The sequence below is a fragment of the Phoca vitulina genome, unplaced genomic scaffold (genome assembly GCF_004348235.1).
Source record: "Phoca vitulina isolate PV1807 unplaced genomic scaffold, GSC_HSeal_1.0 scaffold6, whole genome shotgun sequence".
NCBI classification, from domain to species: Eukaryota; Metazoa; Chordata; class Mammalia; order Carnivora; family Phocidae; genus Phoca; species Phoca vitulina.
The window spans coordinates 59,219,027-59,239,401 of record NW_022589709.1 but is presented as its reverse complement, the minus strand read 5'-3'; the positions used below and the strand labels follow the sequence as shown (position 1 = coordinate 59,239,401).

The 20,375-nt window shown below is 36.0% G+C and overlaps 1 protein-coding gene across 1 annotated transcript in view; it reads right to left on the bottom strand.

Moving 5' to 3' along the window:
* The window catches only part of ADAMTS6 (ADAM metallopeptidase with thrombospondin type 1 motif 6), a 287,534-nt gene that overhangs the window by 37,430 nt on the left and 229,729 nt on the right, over positions 1–20,375 (bottom strand). Inside the window, exons 18-19 of the mRNA XM_032404338.1 lie at positions 15,723–15,886; positions 15,158–15,296 (exon numbers count right to left, since the gene is read on the bottom strand). Coding sequence (XP_032260229.1) covers positions 15,158–15,296; positions 15,723–15,886 — 303 coding nt within the window. The remainder of the gene's footprint in view (positions 1–15,157; positions 15,297–15,722; positions 15,887–20,375) is intronic.

Here is a 20,375-nt window from a genome sequence, read left to right as displayed (position 1 = left end):
ATTTGCAAAATTCTATACATATGTTTATTATTTATTGGCAAAGATATCCACCACAACTTGCTCACATTTCACAAAATACAAAGACACACACAAACACACTGTTATTTGTAAACATCCCTGAGTGAGTAGACCTTAAGCCGTCTCATTTTTTCTTTAGTGTCAAGGAATCTAAAGAAGCAAAGCCAGGTATACCAAGGTATCAGAAAAAGAGTAAAACTAAAAACAATGCTATATGTTTCAGATCATATAGAGGTAGCAGGTTACTCCTGGAGTTGGAAATAAAAGCATAAACTACCCCCCTATTTCCTCACCCCATCTCTATAACCAGGTACGTTAAATTTTCCGGACAGAGTTATAAAAACAACATTAGCAATATCCAGGAAACCACAGCTTCACACCTAGCTAGCCCCACACAAACCCACAGTTTTACTTTTTTTTTCTTTTCAGCTGCTTTTAATAGTACCCTAAAGAAAAGACTTTAATCTCAAATTAGGGAAATCAATGTGCACTAGGATCATTCAGTAAAGAAAACTGTCATATACCAGTGCTGCCCCCAATGTCCTTTTAAGAGTCATGGATATTCTGGAGGTAGGGGTGCCTCAGATATCATGCTATGCATACTTTTAACTAAAGCAAGATAGGGGAATCTAGGACTCTGATTGAGAAAATTATTAAGTCCTGTAGCCTCCATGGTGGTGGTGAGCAGTTGAAGAAGTTATATTTTACTATTTGCAGTGACCCAAGACTTTTACTAATCTCTTTCAATAAATTTTTAGGTTTTCCTAAATTTAGGGGTCTAAAACATAGCCAACAACTTACTGGCAAAATATCTTAGAATATGTGTTGTATTCATTCCCTCCTAACCCCTAGAATAGGCCAAATCTCAGTTTATGTGACAACAGTTTGGAATTTTTTAACCATTAAACTTTAGATTTTTGAGGGAAGAATGATTCACATCAAGCATAGCTGTGATCCATTCACAGATGTTTCACAATATTCATCAGATATCTCTCCATTGTGTCATTCCAGTGGGCAGATAACTAAGTCCATGTGATCCACCTAGACAAAAATCTCTACCATTAGTCATAGGATTCAACTACCAATTGCCACAGTGGCTCAGAATATTTATTCACCCAGTTCAATATGTTGTTCCTATCAGGGAGAGCAGGGGATTATTTCTGTAAGTTAACATAGTCATTTTTTAAAAGTCATTCAAATATGATTATACTTGGAGAGGGAGACTCAAACCACCCACTTACACAGAGGACTTACACAACTTTACCCATCTTTGATAATTATATTTAATAATAAAAAAATCTGATTACATTTGCAATAAGAAAGTTGTCATTCAATTTAATAACTTGGTTGTTTTTCAGGAAAGAATAAACATTTTCAGCACTATAAAATGGAACTGATGTTACTTTGCATCAGTGTCAGAAACATCAGTTATTTCTACAGGTTAAGACAAAATTCTACTTCTTTTAAATTAACGCTAGAAATGTCATTTGGTTATAATTACATTCGTTTTTTAAAAGTAGCCTTTAATGTAAAAGCAAGGCCTCTGCAATTTGAATCGCAGGTGAGAAATTAGTTATTAGAGGTGAGATTTATATTTGATCCTAAGATAAATTCTAACCATGTATGTATCTTGAAAAACTTAACTACATAACATTTATTGTTGAAAATTTGGAAAGTAAATAAAATCACAAGGAACAAAATAAAAAATATCCATAATCTCATATCTTTGTTCTGGATCTTTATTTTTAAGGCTATTTTGCTTTTTGGTGGGATCCAGTAATTAGTTTAAAATTACACAGTACACAAACTGAACATGCCACTGAAATGTGGTTGACAAGTCATTCATTCATTCATTCATTCACTCATTCAACAGAGAATAGTCACTATAAGGAACTGTGCTTCTTAAGAGATAGATACCAAGTGCTAAGAATTACAAATTGACTTAATTTTGGTCATGCCTTCCAGACTTCTTAAAAACTAGGAATTAGGACATTTTCGGGTTCACTTCAGTTTCATAAAATTTCAGAACACTAATTTTTATGAAGTAAAAATTAAAGTCCTTGAATAAACAGCTGAAATTACTCTATATTTCATGAAGATGCATTTTCCCTTGCATTCATCTTTTATTAATTTTCTTCTAAAATGTTCTATTAGACAGTGTGGTATTTCACACTCAAGAACTGACTATACCAGTAATCTATTCCACATCTTCTGACAATGCTGATCTATCTCCCTCCAACAGCATAAAAGTCCCCTTCCAACTTTTACCCCCACACTTGGCAGATTCACAGATTTTTTTTCTTTTTCTTTTTAAATCAGTAGCAACAGGGTAACTCTAAACCAATGCACCTAACTTAGGATGGATTTTGAAACACATACTTTGGCACTAAGGAAAATGCAGCTTTTAGCTTTAGAAAGTAGAAAATACAGATCAAGTAGAAATAATCTAAACTAAGTCAAAAAGAAAAATGATTGAATTTAGAATCTTTTTATATGATTAAGCTTCTTATATACAGCTTCTTTTAAAGTAATCTGTAAAACAAAATAAATCTTGTAAAGTAATCTGTAAAACATTGCTAAGAAGTTGATTCAAAGCCTGTTGGGAATAATTACATCCAGTTACAAAAAATCACTATGTTTTCAAATCTAAAGACTTACAGTTTATAACTAAAAACATAAAATGTGCACATGGCCAGTCAGAGATGCCTAATCAAAAACAAAATGCTAATAACTCAGTGTCCATGTCCCCTGGAGATATGCAGATGTTCTGCAGAATTTAATTGGTCAAATTTAAAACCATACTAATTGCATTTTATTCTTAAACATCTGAAGTTACTGGCATGCAAATTCTATACCTGTTTTTTTATTTAATGTAATCCCTCTTCCACGGTTAAAAAAATTAATGGTGTCATATCATGAAATTTAAGTACAAAGATGTCATTACCAATACATATTTACTTAAAACTCTCCAAAATGGGTGGATCCTGTTTAGAGATTTTTAATTTGCTTATCGAAGAATCAAATATGATGGCTCTTAACATGGAAACATAACCCTTACTTTTAGTCTCTAAGTTTAAATTTATCAGATCTTATATTTAATATTTAACTTTCAGCCAATAGTTAAAAGTTACAGATGTCCTGTGCGCCTGGGTGGCTCATTCGGTTGAGTGACCGGCTGTTGGTTTCAGCTCAGGTCATGATCTCAGGCTTGTGAGTTCGATCCCCACGACAGGCTCCATGCTCAGCTCGGAGTCGGCTTCCCCTCTCCCTCTAACTCTGCCCCTCCCCCCATTTATGCTCTCTCTCTCTCTCTCTCTCTCTCAAATAAATAATCTTTAAAAGAAAAGTTACAGATGATCTATTTTCCTACCAAAGGTTCTCTTGTCTAGTGAGAGGAAGGAGAACCCAACTTGCATCACTGCTCTAGCTGTATCTCAGGAAATGGCTTTAAGCATTTTGAAAGAACATATACCCCAGGAAAGTTATTACGAAGTCCAGCAAACTGCAAGTCAGTCCAGATGGAATCCTTTATCCACTGTGCTTATCCTAGGAGATGGTGATGGTTCAACTGAAGACCACAGGATCTTCTGCTCAGCAGCCACATTCCTAGGGCCAATCCTGAGGGAAGGCTCCAGAGACCATAGTGCCTCTCAATTTCTTCTCCTCCTTTTCAATCCCTTCTCTATTCCCCTTATAGGTTGATCAATGTTCTCATATCCCACTTCTTTCTTCTTTCAGAAAATTAAGTAATATTTATAAACTCATTTGTAACAATATTTGGCAATATATTGCCTTTCACAGAATAGTTGATCATTTTAAAAGTAGAGAGGAGGGCACTCGATGCACATAAATTACCACCTGAATTTCACTTGAAAGAGTGACATCTGTTAAACCAAGAGTGAGCAGGAGAAAGACCTTCTAGGTCTTTTCAAATCTACTCCTAAGACTCAGGATTCCAGTCTTACACCATTCAGTTGGTAAGTAAGCAGTCTATAACCATATGTGAGTGAGTCAATAATGAAAAGAGAGGTATAAAGAGGGGTATAAATGCATCCTTGGGATTAATGGGCTAAACAACATCTAGGGTAATTTAACCTAGCAGCATAGCACATCACATCTACCCAAGAAACAGTTTTCTGAAGAGGAAATGGGGAGAAAAAAGCCAAAAAGTTAGAGCTTATACTACTTATGTGGTTGGTGGCTAAGACAACAATTTGCTTAACCCCAGCATCTAAAGTAGCTAGCAACCAAGACAACACTCTATAAAACCATAATATGTAGAGCACATAGCTAGCAATATTAATTTAAATCTTCACCATAGATAGCATCTAAAGAGCAACAAGTGCCCAGGAAAAAAAAAAGTCTCTTTGCTCTGCCTCTAACTGATGGACTCGGCTATTGTGCTGTGTGATTATTGGCCAGACACATGCATTTGCAGGGCAGAGAAAAGTCCATCTGCCTTGGATCTAACAGCTGGCACCCAGTGTACCAATCAGCTCCATCCACACGCTTTCTTCTTCTGCATCGCCTCCTGCTAGTTTTTATCTTTCAAAGGCTTCCTTTCTCTGTCTTTCCCAGAAGACACTTCTGCCCTAAGCAAAACTAGATGTTCCAAGGAAACACAGGATTATATACATACATAGCAAAAAAAAAAAGTGCAGCTCTAAAATATTGTATTTTTCTACAGCAACTGTGTCTAGTGACAGTAAGGTAGGGAGGGGCATACATATACTGCATTTATTTGAAATCATACTATCCCAAGAGGGAATTTTTCCTTTTCTTTTCTTTTTTTAAGATTTTATTTATTTATTTGAGAGTAAGAGAGAGAGAGACAGTGGTGGGGGGAGGCAGAGGGCGAGGGAGAAAGAGAATCTCAAGCCTCATGTAGGGCTGGATCTCATGACTGGGAGATTGTGACCCACACCAAAACCAAGAGTCAGATACCTAACTAACTGAGCCACACAGGCACCCCTCCTTGGAGGGGTTTTCTACCACTCATTAGATATTAATAGGAATGTCTTCCATGGAAAGTGTCTAACTAAATCAAAGGTTTCCTTTATTTAAAAGACTGTATTTTCAAGTAATTTCTACACCCAATGTGGGGCTCAAACTTATGGCCCCAAGATCAAGAGTCACATGCTCTACCAACTGAGCCAGCCAGGTGCCCAGAAACTTTTCTTTCTTTCTTTCTTTTTTCTTTTTTTAAAGATTTTATTTATTTATTTGAGAGAGAGAGAGCATGAGCAGGAAGAGGGGCAAAGGGAGAGGGAGAGGTGGAAGCAGACTCCCCCCTGAACGAGGAGCCCCACACAGGGCTCAATGCCAGGACCCTGAGATCATGACCTGAGGTGAAGTCATAGGCTTAACTGACTAAACCACCTAGGAGCCCCCGAAGCTTTTCTTCTAATTATATACAACACTTTCTTAGAACCAAAGAGCAAATATTTCAGATTTGAGTTATAAAAAACTGTATAGCTTATTAATTTCCTCAAGTAAAAACAATGGGAATAATAATATCAGAAAGTCTTATAAAATAGGGATGATTACTGCCATTTAAAAAGGCTTAATTTTTTTCCAAAAGCATTTTAAACATAATACCTTGTAAAGATGCATAATGTTATGACTGTTAAAATGCTATTTAGGACAAAATATTTGTGAAGTGAAACAGGACCTGTGACACACAAATCATTAATACAACAGGAATGCACTTAAATTTCGCTTTCAGCCTTACCCAAGTTTTTCAGCAAGTGAACATGTGTGCAGGCCCTGATCATGTTAGGGAAGAATATAATCTCTAAAGCAATAGAAATGAGATGAAACAGGGAGGAAAACAGCACTAGGGGAAATGTCTGGGGTCAGTGGAGACTTCTTGCCTTCAGCTATACATCTTGCCATTAGAGAAAATGCAAGCCACAATATGCAGGAGTAAATAGTAAAAAAATCAGGCTACCACACCAAACATTCATATGTAAGACTTTGTACAAGAAGTTAGAAAGCTTAAATAATATTGAAAATACACAGGAGAATTCCAAAAACAATTTTAAGTGTATTACATAAGGGAAGCCACGTGCTTAAGTAAAAAGATAAATAGAAACAATTATTATAGACAAATAAATGAGCAAACATAGCCTCCAGAAGTGTGAACCAACCAAGAACATGAGTTTGCCTAGAGCAGTTGCTCCTCTCCAGGGCATACGGTATGAGAACTGAGCCAGTGCCATTGAGGGCTACAGAGACGAGGCTATCCAGAGCTGTGATGTTCACAGGTGCCTTGCTGTGATGCCTGGCACAGCTACACCCATCTATTATAGGGGACTCTTACTTCCCAACATTGAAAATGACCTGAAAGAAGGGGATGTGGGAGAAAGTGAATAGGGGAAAGCCATGGTCAGTGCAGTGATAGACCTTGTCTAGTCCTACAAGTATTTTATATTTCAAAGACCAGAGAGAAAATCTGAGAACAGCAAACACAGATGAATGCAAATCTTTATTTTTCTAAACTCAAGTCACTTTTTACAAGGGGCTTGCATTATTAAAAATATCACAGTGATCTATTTTACATCTAAGTTGGTGTATACAGGAATCAAATGTAAAATGACTCTCATAGTTTCAAACAATAGTACATTGTGTTACTTCAAACAGAAATGATCTTTTATAGGGAATTTTCCTTAAAAACTAATTATATAACTACATTTCTTCAAAGGGAAATAAATGGCAATGAGTAAAGTGCTTTTAATTATTCAAACTAAAATTTCCATCTGTTATCTTTTATTTAACCTTGAAAGTAACTTTTGCATGGTAAGTCCTAAATCAAAGAGAAGCAAACTTTGTTATAAGATTTGACCTTTTTATGTCTTTCATACTTAATTTCAATCAAGTCTACTTTGAATCTTGAAAAACAACTGGATTTTGTTTTCCTCTCTCTGCTCCATTTTGGGACTCCTCTACTGTGAACTTGTATCAAAGTTAGAGTGTATAAGTCCTTTATAGCTGCAATACATATTACATATTATTATTATGTCTATAAAAGTCAACTCTGAAAACACTTGTTTGTTTGAAGCACATTCTGTTAGTTCACTAATACTGTGAATTGACCAGTTTAGTGATGTTAAAAATGCTAGGTATCTTGGGGTACCAGGCTGGCTCAGTTGGTACAGCATGTGACTCTGGATCCTGGGGTTGTGAGTTCGAGCCCCATGTTGGGTATAGAGTTTACTTAAAAATAAAATCTTTTAAAAAAATGTGAGGTATCTTAGAATTAGTGAAGAAATGAAAAGGACATCTGCGAAAATGTAAGGCATTTACCTGTTTTATCTGGTACTATGAGAGCTGTTTTCTTTCAGTCAGGTATTAGTATAAGCCTGAAGATTGTATTATACTTTTTCTAATAATTACTTTTAAAAGACAATTTTAAAACTGTTATGTTATAATGGAATTACTGTACTTTTAAGTGCACATTATCCTTGTGTCACGTCATTTTTGAAAATGAAATATATAACATGAACATATAGTGTTTCCATAGAAACAACATAGAAATATCCAACTTTTTAAAGAGGCCAAGGCAATCTGCATGACAGATTCATTAAAATAACTTGAAAAATATGTCATTAATAAATGGAATAGTGTAGGGGCATCTGGGTGGCTCAGCCAGTTATGCATCTGCCTTAGGCTCAGCTCATGATCCCAGGTCCTGGGACCGAGTCCCACCCACATCGGGCTCCCTGCTTAGTGGGAAGCCTGCTTCTCTCTCTCCCTCTCCCCTCCCTCCCCGTTCCTGCTCTCTCAAATAAATAAATAAGATCTTTCAAAAAATAAAATAAAATAAAATAAATAGAATAGTGTAGATTATTACATAAACTTGTTAGGTAGCAAATTGCAAAGACAAATTTGCTATCAGTTCTCTTTTAAATATTTAGGGTATTTTTTCTTTTTTCTTTCTTCTTCTTCTTCTTTTTTTTTTTTTTTTTGCTTTAATCACCCACCAATCTTAAACTGAACTAACAGAGATAGAGGAAGGAAACATATTCAGGACACATCAGAAGGAAAACTTAATTACAGATATGAAGGAAAAGTTTACACAGTATTCAAGACATCTAGTTCCTTAACTAGAAGTACAGAAGAGGCTCTGATTTTAAACTCTGAACATCACCAGGATCCTGATTAAGGAGTTTATATGCATTTTTTCCTTTTATGAAATGAAATTCAACATCTATTGGAAGAAAGGGAGAGGACTAATTTTTATCTATTTTAATGATACTCATTTTACCTTAAATCAAGAGTTCTTAAAATTTCCTGGTTCATGACACCCTTAATGTCTCAGTAATTTTTTCACAGCCCTGCTAGGCAGAAAAAAAAATATCTAAGAGTTTTACTTTTTGAGTAGTTAGGTCCAAACAACTTAGTAGTAATTGGTGTGGTAAATGACCAATGTCACTGTGTTTTCATCGAAAATGTACAACCTTCTGCTGTGTCTTTTGTGAGTGTTGCAGTATTCTGGGGCACTGTGGTGCAGTTTGAAAAATATGGGCCTATATCAGGAAAATGTAAAATAGTAGTTGGAAACTGTGTAAAGCATCCTAAAAATATTAAAGAATAGAAACCAGCTCCAATATGTATAAGAATCCAGATGAATCAGGTGATAATCACAAAAAGAATGAATTAAAAAAATTTGTCCTAGCTAGAAAGAAGAAACACATAGAATATCTTTTAAGTTTGTATGCTATTCACACACACACACACACACACACACACACACACACGGCTTAAGATGACATCCAGGGGAAAAAAAGAAAAATAAATAAAATAAGCATCTAAATAAGCATGAAACATACAAGAAAAATTAATTAGGCTATGTAAATGTAAAATAAAAAGTAATGATAAAATTTTAAGTGGTCAAAAACAATTGATCAGAAGCATTCCTGAATAACCCCATAGTATATGTACAAAAAATCTGTACTTTGATCTTTAAATAAAATCAAAATTGCCTCTAAAAATAAAGCTGTCTTCTTCCTTCTCCCCCTCAATATAAGTATAGTTTTAGCTTATCTTTTTCTCCCTGAGCTGCCGGCAATGTTCAACAAAGAGATGCCAACGTTTGTCAGCACAAACCTGACAAAAATGAGTTCTTTGGTATGCAATTTTTGTACTTCTACACAAAGATAAAGAAAGAAAACCGTCGGAAAAAAATTTAGAGAAAATAATTAGAGGTGTCAGTAGAGCCAATTGCAGGTCAAAGACTATATTTAGAGCATAAATTTCAAAAGAATACATGTAAAATATTCATGTATTTTTGACTTTTCTTTACATCACAAGTAAAGCACTCTTTTTTAAATTTTATTTTATTTTATTATGTTATGTTAATCACCATACATTACATCATTAGTTTTTGACGTAGTGTTCCATGATTCATTGTTTGCGTATAACACCCAGTGCTCCATGCAGTAGGTGCCCTCCTTAATACAAATCACTGGGCTAACCCATCCCCCCACCCCCTAAAAACCTATTTGTTTCTCAGAGTCCATAGTCTCTCATGGTTTGTCTCCCCCAACGATTTCCCCACCTCCATTTCTCCCTTCCTACTATCTTCTTTTTTTTAAGCAGTCTTAAGACTTCCTTTTTAACAGAACAGGTACAAACTTGAATGCAACAGTGCAGTGACTCTCAGTTAACTGGCTTTGGAAAGCTTTGCTTTAAAGCCTATGGGTTGCATCAAATAAGAGGAGGGGTGAGGGAGGCTTCAGGTGGAAAGAGAATGGTTAAAATGGTTGGAAATGAGAGCACATCCAGAAAGGCAGGGAAGGAAATTATCATGAATATTGCTGCATTTTGCAAAGATTCATTCCCTAATGAAACAAAATCTCCTAAAACAATAGATGACTTTCCCTTAAACCATGTCACAAAGAGAAAAAAGTTATCAGTTTTCACAAATGTTGAGTTAAAACAGGAGCCATATGCCTCTGACTTGTGTGTTTCAATTAAACTTGGTTGAGTTTATAACCACTTATTCATTATAACTCCCTAAGTACCACAGAAATTTGAAATTAGAGGGAGAACTTTGGAAAACCTGCTTAGCACAATTTCAAAAGGTCTTAGTCAAAAGGTTGAGAAACAATACTTAACAGTTTCAGTCAGTTTTAAAAGCATTGATCAGATGCTTATAAATGATCCATCAGGTAGAGAGAGCATGTAAATAAACTGAAAAAAGCTTTCTAAAGGCATGTCCAAGGCTGATGGCCGCACTAAACAAAATTACAAAATTAACTGGCATTCTATTACATTTTTCATTCCCACCGTTAATGTCCTGTTCTACTTTCCCGCCCCAAATACATATAAATAAATCTCATTAATCTTTGCATTAGTTAACTAGTGGCTAATTAATAACAGAAATGTGAGTTAATGCTACCAGCAGCATTTGCATCTGAATGTAAATTACTTGAATACTAAATAAACTTTCCATCAGCCTCAACAGCAGGACTTCTCAACCTTGGCTGCACATTAGAATTACCTAGGGAGTTTTTAAAAATCTGATGCCCAGGCCACACTCTTGACAAATTAAATCAGAACTTCTGGGGGGCGGGCCAATCATCAGAATTGTTCAAAGTTCTCCAGGTGATTCCAATGTACGACCAAAGTTAAGAACCACTGGCTTTAGGTAAAGCATTTGAAAAAATAAAATTTCGAACTAGTGAAGGAGATTTTTTTTAATGGGGATTTATCATGTTGTTCTATGGAAGTTGCCAACTGGGGGAAAGGCTCTGTTCAACGTAAAGGACCATCTTTTTTAAGAGAGAATTCTACATTTAAAAAATCACTAGACAATTTCTAAGTCTTGATTTCAGAAAGTTACTTCACTTGGGTTTTATCTACAAAATAGGAATAATAATAGCAATGCCTAGGCTCATGGTGCTGTTGATGATGATCAAATGTAATAGGGTAGCAGAAAATGTTTTATAAACTACAACATTTTATTTATTATTACATAGCTGAGCAGAACCATTTATCATTAAAAAGACTAGCTGTAATGTAGATTACAACTGCAATATGGATTATTACCTAAATGATTTGCCACTTTGTTTTAATAGGCATTTACTTTATGAAATCTAAGTGTCTAGCCCAGTGTTTCTCACTAAGTATGGTTCCTGAGCCACTAGCAACAGCATCACCTGGACACCTTCCAGAAGTGCAAATTTTTGGGGTCTATCCCACACCTACTGAATCCGAAATTGGAGGCAGAACCTAGCAATCTTATTTGAATAAGACATCCAGGTAATTCTGATGTTAAAATCTGAGGACCATACGTCCAACCAAAGCAAGTAAAAAGTGAGTATGTATGACTAATATCAAAGGAAAAATACATAATATTTGTTATTTGAAACTTTAAATGTTGCAGTGCAAAGACACAGTGGCCTAAATTACTACTTTAAAAAAATTCCTAAAGCTTTGTATTCAAAAATAATATAATTCTCTTTACCCAGCTGAGCTTTATCAGTTAACACATTAATCATGAATACAATGGTAGTATATAAATTTGGGAATCAGATAAATCACAGAGCATATAACACTCTGGATAAGGAATAAAGAAACAAAACTCTAGTAGGAGTTAACAGTAGTTCAGAAAAGAGTCAAGTTTTAATTCACTGGGCCTGAGTGTCTCTCAGAGGAAGAATCACAACTGTATCTTAAAAATCACATTTATCCTGAAGACAACACCCCACAGCATCTCAATGTTCTTATTCAGGCTAAGGAAGTGTTTCATCACTTACTCAGAGAAAACCATTACTTAGACTGAATCACCAGCAATATTTCCTGCAGCATGAGATTTGTCATTGGGTCTGCTAAGCAACAGAAAAACAATCTCAAAACTTCTTATCTTAAAAGATATCATAAGAGAAAGCTATCAACATTGCTCCCAAATTCAGTTTGTTATTTGCCACTAATAAAACATATGCAGGAGAGTAATAGGTGAGATCACTGAATAGTCTTGTGAGATTGCAACAGAAAGTTCTTTGAGATCTTTCTTGTTTTCTCTTTTTCCATTTTAAAAAATTTTGGTGTCCTCAAGACACCTAGCATCACCCTGGAAAGATGAGAGTGAAATATCCCAATTAAGAACTGACTTTATCCCTTGGGGCACCTGGGTGGCTCAGTAGTTAAGCATCTGCCTCGGGCTCGGGTCATGATCCCCGGGTCCTGGGATCGAGCCCCATATGTCGGGTTCCCTGCTCAGTGGGAGCCTGCTTCTCCCTCTCCCTCTCCCACTCCCCTTGCTTGTGTTCCCACTCCTGCTGTCTCTCTCTCTCTGTCAAATAAATAAATAAAATCTTAAAAAGAAAAAAAAAGAACTGACTTTATCCCAATTAAAAACTGTCCCACCTCCCAAGAAAATTAACAATTCTCAACCCTTATTTCCTATACTGGAAAAAGCTAGCACAAGTAAATAATTGCCAAAATAATTGATTCCTTTTGCTCATCCACTCATCTCTAAATATTTATTGAGTACCTAGTATATTCCAGATATTGTTCTAGGTGCAAAGTGAATCTAGAGAGGATGCACAGATGTCAGTGAGGAGGGCATAGATTCTATGTCTCCAGGTTTCAGTTTCTCTGTCAACCAAATCATTAGTACTCACACTTGAGCGAGCATCACAATCACCTGGAGAGCTATTTAAAACAGACTGTTGAGGCCCACCCAGAGTTTCTACTCAGTAGATCTGAGATGGGGCCCCCAAAGTAGCATTTCTAATAAATTCTCAGGTGATGCTGATGCTGCCGGTACAGTGGCCGCACTTTGAGAACCACTTACCAAGCCAGCCAAATGGCAGCTCTTCACACTATGCCAGCCGACTTCCAAGCACTGTACATCTCTCTTCCAAAGAAGGCAATGCCTCAAGACTGCCTCATGCCTGCTGTCATAATCACACACAACTGAGCAGGATTCCAGTTTCAAGAACCGCCTCAAATATCTACGATCAGTAGGCTCCAGAACAGAGGGAAAAAGTACAAATAACAGAGAAAATTCTCCTTCCAGGGGGTTTTCTCCCTCCTTGTTCTTCTTTTTGTTTTATCCCCTACCACAGGAAATCATTTTTGTATTATGATTTCCCAATGCGAGTGTTATAGAAAAGAATAACACTCCTTTAGACTTTTCATATATCTTTAATATAAGCACAGCTTTTCTTCTAAATTCAGTTCTCAGGGCCTAACACCACCCTATTTGTCGGACTATCTCCTTTTTGAACAAAAGAATCATAGGGTTAGAAGGAACACTGAGAATTCACTTAATCCCTCCTTGGCCTCAGACAAGACTGTGTCTAAACCATCCCCAAATATAGCAATTTTCAGTACAAAGACGAACAGGCACTAAGAATTTCTCATTCAACATTCTGTCACAGACTTGAAGATACTAATATACTTTCCCTCAGCCTTCTCTTCTCCAAGCTAATCATCCTCAACATTTAGACTTTCCTCATTAGATTTCCTAAAGTTTATTTTGACTCTTCCTTAATAACTTTATCCTACCTTATACTTCAGGGCCTGAATTATATATGTACAGTTATCATGAAGACTTTTTTGGTTTTTTTTGGTATGTGAAAGGGATAAGTTAATTTATAGCTTGAACAAAAATGAATTTATTGGAACAAAGAAAGATAAATGTATAAATGCCACTAAAATATAATACGGTGGCATTCACTTGAACAATTAATTTCAAATATCCTTTATTTTATTAAAATATATAGTAATGCCTTACAGTTTTTAAAACTTTACATTATAAATCACTAGCCATGTCACACATAAAACGGATAGGAATTAGAGATCTTTTAAAATATGTCACAAATTATATATAACCATGTTTCATGACACCTCACACAGGAGAAGACATTATTATTATTATTAATTTGCTTTTTTGATGTTTTATATTGTGTTTACTACTAAAGTTGAAGTTATAGCTAATCAATGATTTATTTCTGAATGAGTCTAAAAATACTGAATATATTATATAATAATCATTTCTGTGAAAATAATTCCTCCTCAAGGAGGAGCCTCAAGAATCAGAGGTGTTTAGAAATTCAATGAGTGCAGGACAAGATAGGGTAAAGGTCTTGTCCAATCATGTGTTTCTGAGCAGTTTAGAAAGGGAAAATAGGTAATACATTGGAAATGGAGTAAAATGGGATGATTCACTTTATTTCTATTTCTCCCGTTCTAAATATCACTATTCAAAATCAATCTTTGCTTTTGGAATGGTGAGGTCCTCTAGCCCCGCCTAGGCCTGGGGGATAGGGTTGCTTCCTTGCCTATTGGGACCAAGGTGTACGGTGGAGGCGATGCATTTAGTCTCCAGAGAGAAGGAAGATGCTGCTTGCACAGCACTTCTACTCACCAGTCCATGCAGCAGCAAGGGTGTTGGCTTTGAAGGAAGCCAACTGTCCTGCTCTCCCAGCCAGAGGTAAAGAATTGCATTGGTGGCCACTAGAGGGAGGAGGATTAGGAATAGAGTAAATTGTGGGGAAAAGGCACCCATGAAAAACGCACATGGGACAACCAACACATCACCAACCACCGCCTAGCAGCTACCTCTCTGAGGGACTATAATGGGGTCAGCATACACCATTAACCCGGAGACCCAGACACCAGGAATTATCGTAGTATCCCAGCATATAGCCCCTTAACTGTGATGGCTGGAGAAGGGAGTTTGAATAGGTTTGTGGGAAACACACAAGCACACAAACACAAACACACAAGCACACAGACATACATTCTCATCCCCCATTACAAGAAGTTGCATCTGTGCCGTCTGATTCTTGCTCATTTTCTGATTTAAAACTCTTGATGTTCTTTACCAAGAATGTGTTCACGAAAAGCAAACAGCCCACCTTCAAGATAGTCTTGGGAGAAGCACCAGCAGAGACACTCATTGTGCCAAGATGTATTTTACCAACAAATCTGTGCAAATTACATGAGGTTAAAAACAAACGGAATATAATATAATTAAAGCAAAGTTTCTTTTGCTAAATTACAGCTTGAAGCAAACCTGCAAGAAATGTTTCCAATTAGCTTCTTTAGCAAACACAAAGCATAGCTCAGAATATGTTTTGCTTTCCATCTGCCCTCTGGGTGGGCTGCCTAGTGGGTGTCTTACCTCCAGCACAAGTAGCTGAGCATTCTGACCAAGGCTGATGATTCCATGTAAAGCCAACTTCATTGTCTCCACTGCCAGTCCGAGTGATGGGAACGTTGAATTTATACCTAATTCCCAAATTCTGTTCCTGAAGCAGAACCTGCCATTGAAAACAACTGGTGAAGATAATTAAAATACAATGAGGCTTCATTCAGATACTTATTATTTCTTTTGAAGAAGAAATGTCATAAAGTAAGTCTTATAGGAAATTGGAGATAACTTGTAGAACACATGCACTTACATTGAATTTTCTCCTTCCATTTTCATGGGTAATTTAGAACCATTTCTCTCAAATGCCTTGTTTGGTTACAAAAATATTATTTAAGCAGGCATTGAAAAGATCAAGCCATATGGAAGGAGCAACATGGCCTTAACCTTACACAAATTTGATACCCTTGGGTAAACCATTTTATGTTCATTAACCTTGATTTCACCACCTGTAAAAGAGAGATAATAAAGCCTGCCCCTTTGTACCTCACAGGACAGATTACAAATGGTAGAAGTTAAGTGGCAAAGACACATTTACCATGACAATGAGATTTTCCGAGGTGGGACCTAGAGCTTCCAAAGATTCCGGTTCATCAGTTGGTCTCTTGTAGTGAAAAGCTGTCCCAGCAACATCAAACTTCCGAGGCCAGTCAATAGTCCAGGCACCATTAATATAGTAATCATCCCCTTCAGATTTCAAAGCTAAAAAAAAATAAAAAAAATAAATAAAAAAATCACAGTCTACCTAAAAATGTGAAACTTTATTTACCACAATGACACTAACCACAGTGGAGTATACAATGAACATCCATTCCATTTTCACTTAGAGATGGGATTCTTGACCATTTGCTTAAATACAAATTAACATGGTAATTTTCCATGTCAATGTCAAGAAGATATTAAGTATTTATAATGATATTAATATAAAGAAATGAAAATTTTACCTGGAGGAATAAACACATGGAACTAGCAAGGGAAATAATAACAAAAGCAATAATTGCGGATGAGAGTGAGAGTAGGGAGCAGACTTTCTTGCCTAAAATTTAAAACGATAATCATATGAATATGAGGTGAAGTGAACTTGTGGTCCTGGCACACAGACAGACAGAACAATGGAGCCAAACAGTTAAGAAATAAACCCAAGGCACCGAGTTGACACAGTCGGTTAAGCGTCTGACCTTTGCTTTCAGCTCAGGTCACGATCTCAGGGACATCGAGTCCTGCACAGGGCTCCATGCTCAGCGTAGAGTCTGTTTGAGATTCTCTCTCTCTCTCCCTCTGTCCCTCCCCCTGTATGCTCTCTCTCTCAAAATAAATAAATATATAAAATCTTTAAAAAAAATTATTAAATTCTATGTTACATGAATTTCACCTCAATAAAAACAAAATTAAAAAAGAGAGAAAGAATAAATGCCAGGTGGATAAATATTTAAATGTATACATAGTTAAATAATAAAATGCTAAAAAGAAAATGTGGAAGAACTTAAAAAAATAATATTAGGGTATGAAAAGGTTTTCTAAGCATGACAAAAAAACCTCAGAAACGGTAAGGAATAAGTTTAATAAATATGCATGCATAAGTTTTTAAACCTCTGTAGGAAAATAAGGTATTAAAAAGTTTTAAAAAGGGTTATTAGCACTACTATACAAAAACTCCCATAAATAAATAAGATGATGATAATTTTGATAATGATGATCAGGATTTGACAATGACAAACATGTTAGCATAATTTTTTGTTAGCATGCTAGCTTCTTCAGAACCTTTATCACTGGGGCACCTGGGTGGCTCATTTGGCTAAGCATCCAATTCTTGATTTCAGCTCAGGTCATGACCTCAGGGTTGTGAGATCAAGCCCCACATAGGGCTCCATGCTGAGCAGAGAGTCTTCTCTCTCTCTCTCTCTAAAGTAAATACATTTCTGGGCACCTGGGTGGCTCAGTCGTTAAGTGTCTGCCTTTGGCTCAGGTCATGATCCCAGGGTCCTGGGATCGAGTTCCGCATTGGGCTCTCTGCTCGGCAGGAAGCCTGCTTCTCCCTCTCCCACTCCCCCTGCTTGTGTTCCTGCTCTCATTATCTCTCTCTGTCAAATAAATAAATAAAATCTTTAAAAAATAATAATAAAATAAAGTAAATACATTTTTAAAAAAATCTTTAAAAACCACACGCAAAATTTTATCAGACCAGATGAACAAGCAAAATCAAAACAACCCTCCCCCCACCCACCACCAGCAGCTTTGAATTATCCTTCAATTTTAGCTCTCACTTTCCATTTTCTCAACTACTTAATGAATGGATCCTAACTGGCTTTTGCTGGTACTATAATAAATTCAGAAAAACCCAAAGTATTTAAAAAGGAATGAATAAGGGAGGAAGATGTGGCTTTATGGACAGAGCATTATCAAGGGGAAAAATCTGATGTTAGGATTCTTATTTTTTAGTCTTTTGATGTGGAAAAGAATCCAAAATTATGGCGTAAAAATAGTTTTTTTTTTTTTTTTTAAGATTTACTCATTTATTTTAGAAAGAGAAAGAGAGAGAAAGAGAATGGGGGTAGGAGCAGAGGGAGAGAACCCCCAAGCAGACTCCCCACTCAGCACGGCACCCCACACAGGGCTTGATCCCATGAGCTATGAGATCATGACCTGAGCTGAAACCAAGAGTTGGACACCCAACTGACTGAGCCACCCAGGTGCCCCAATAAAGAGGTTTTCTTAAATAAAGGAAGGAAGAGCCTGATAATACTAGTGTTCTATCTAAAGAAGCATTCTAGATGTGGTCTTATTTTAAAAAAGATTTAAGTCAAGGGGATATTTCCAAGGGAATAGGAACTCATCCAGGTCTTGCTAGGAGTTTCTGAAGAGTCTAAATCTGTCTTAAAGGATCAAACATCAAATAAATAGAATTTCCACTTCTTTCCATGTTGAGATAACTGGTACTGGACTTGCCCTCCAACTGTAAACAACTGGAAAGCTCACAAAACTTTTGAATCAGCTGTTCTTAAACATTGCCCAGAACTGTGATACCTGGAATAAGACAGACAAGGTAAGTGGTAGAGGCACTTTCTGTCAGTGTAAAAATGGAAGAACCCAAGCAAAGCATGGTTGTCTCACTGAGTTAAAAGAGAGAGATCAGAAATTGAGAAGGTCAAAATAGTTGGAATTTGTAGGACCAGAGATCTAGAGTAGAAAGAGGGAATCTGTTGCTGAATAACAATATATATATGCATAGGATAAAATTCCATAAAGCCAGGCAAAAAAAAAAAAAAACCAAACCAAACAAAAAAACTACCAGGGAACAATAAGCTGAAAAATGGCCAGAGCAAGAATTCAGAGTTTCAACCACTAAGACATTCAGTAGAGACCCAAAAAGAATCATGCCTTTTTAGTAGGGTTGAGTAGACTCAAGAGTAAAGGCTACTCTGCACTTACCCAAACAAAGCTCAAAAACAAGTCTCAAAAGATCAAGCTCATCTACAAGTTACTTAACACTCTTTAAAAGAGGAAAACAAAATCCAGACTCAAAAAAAAAAGAAAAATTCACAATGTACAACATCAAATAAAAAACTACCACAAATGGAAAGAAACAGGAAAATCTGACCCAAACCAAGAAAAAGGCCAAGTAAAAGAAACAGACCCAAAAATGACAGAAATTATGGAATTAGCAAAAAAATATCTTTCAAACAGCTATTATAATATACCCCAGGAATGTAAAGAAAAACAAATATAGTGACAAGAAATTAGGAGATATATATATATATATATATGGAAGTTCAGAACTATACAAAGGGTATATGACAGATAAGTAAATAAGTAAACAGAAAATAATTTTATTTATTTTTAAATTTTTATAAAATATAATTGACTTTTTAAAACTAAAACAATAACAATGTATTAGGCAGTTTATAACATACAGAGAAATAAAGTGCATTTAAAAAATAGGACAAAGGATGGAAGGAGACAATGGAAATAAACTATTGTAAGGGCCTTGTATTATACAAAAATGGTATAATATTATTTGAAGGTGTACTCTGACAAATTAAAGAAGAATTTTGTAAATGCTAGCACAACCACTAAATAAAATAGAGTATAACTAATAAATAATTAGTACAGATCAAATGAAATACTATAAAACACTTGCTTAATCTAAAAGACAAAAAAGAAAGATAAAAGGGATAAAAAAATAAAATAGAAAAATAGCAAGATGGTAGACTTAAATTGAAAGATACTGATAATTACATTAAACATAAATGATCGAGACAAGAGGTTGTCAAACTATGGCCACTAACTGTTTTATAAATAAAGTCTTACTGGAATATACTCATTCATTAATGTATTATCTATGTCAGCTTTCACACTACAATAGCAGAAGTGAATAGCTGAGACAGACAGACTGCATGTCTTGTAAAGCTGAAAATATTTACCATGTGGCCCTTTACAGAAAGTTGGTCAACCACCCTGCCCCCCATCTGGTGTTTGCAATTAAAAAAGCAAAGATTGTTACACACAATAAAAAATAAAAATCAACCATAGGTGGTCTACAAGAAACATTTTATTTTTTTTATTTTTTTAAGATTTTATTTATTTATTTGACAGAGAGAGAAACAGCAAGAGATCCCCACAAGCAGGGGGAGTGGGAGAGGGAGAAGCAGGCTTCCCGCCGAGCAGGGAGCCTGATGTGGGGCTTGATCCCAGGACCCTGGGATCATGACCTGAGCTGAAGGCAGATGCTTAATGACTGAGCCACCCAGGTGCCCTCTACAAGAAACATTTTAAATTCAGAAACACGTACATGTGAAAAGTGTATGGGTGGAAAAAGATTTGCCATGCAAAAACTAATCGGAGAAATCTGGTGACTAGATTACAATCAGACAAAATAGACTTTGGGTCAAAGATTTATCAGAGATAAAGAGGAATATTTGATAATAATAAAATGTTCAATATATCAGGAAGATATAACAATCTTTTTCTTTTTTTTGGAGAGAGAGAGAGAGCATGCAGAGGGGGAAGGGCAGAGGGAAAGAGAGAATCGTAAGCTGGCTCCATGTCCAGTGCAGAGCCTGACGCAAGACTCTATCTCACGACCCTGAGATCATGACCTGAGCCGAAATCAAGAGTCAGATGCTCAACTGAATGAGCCACCCAGGAACCCCAAGAAGATATAACAATCTTAAATGTCCATACATTTAGTAAT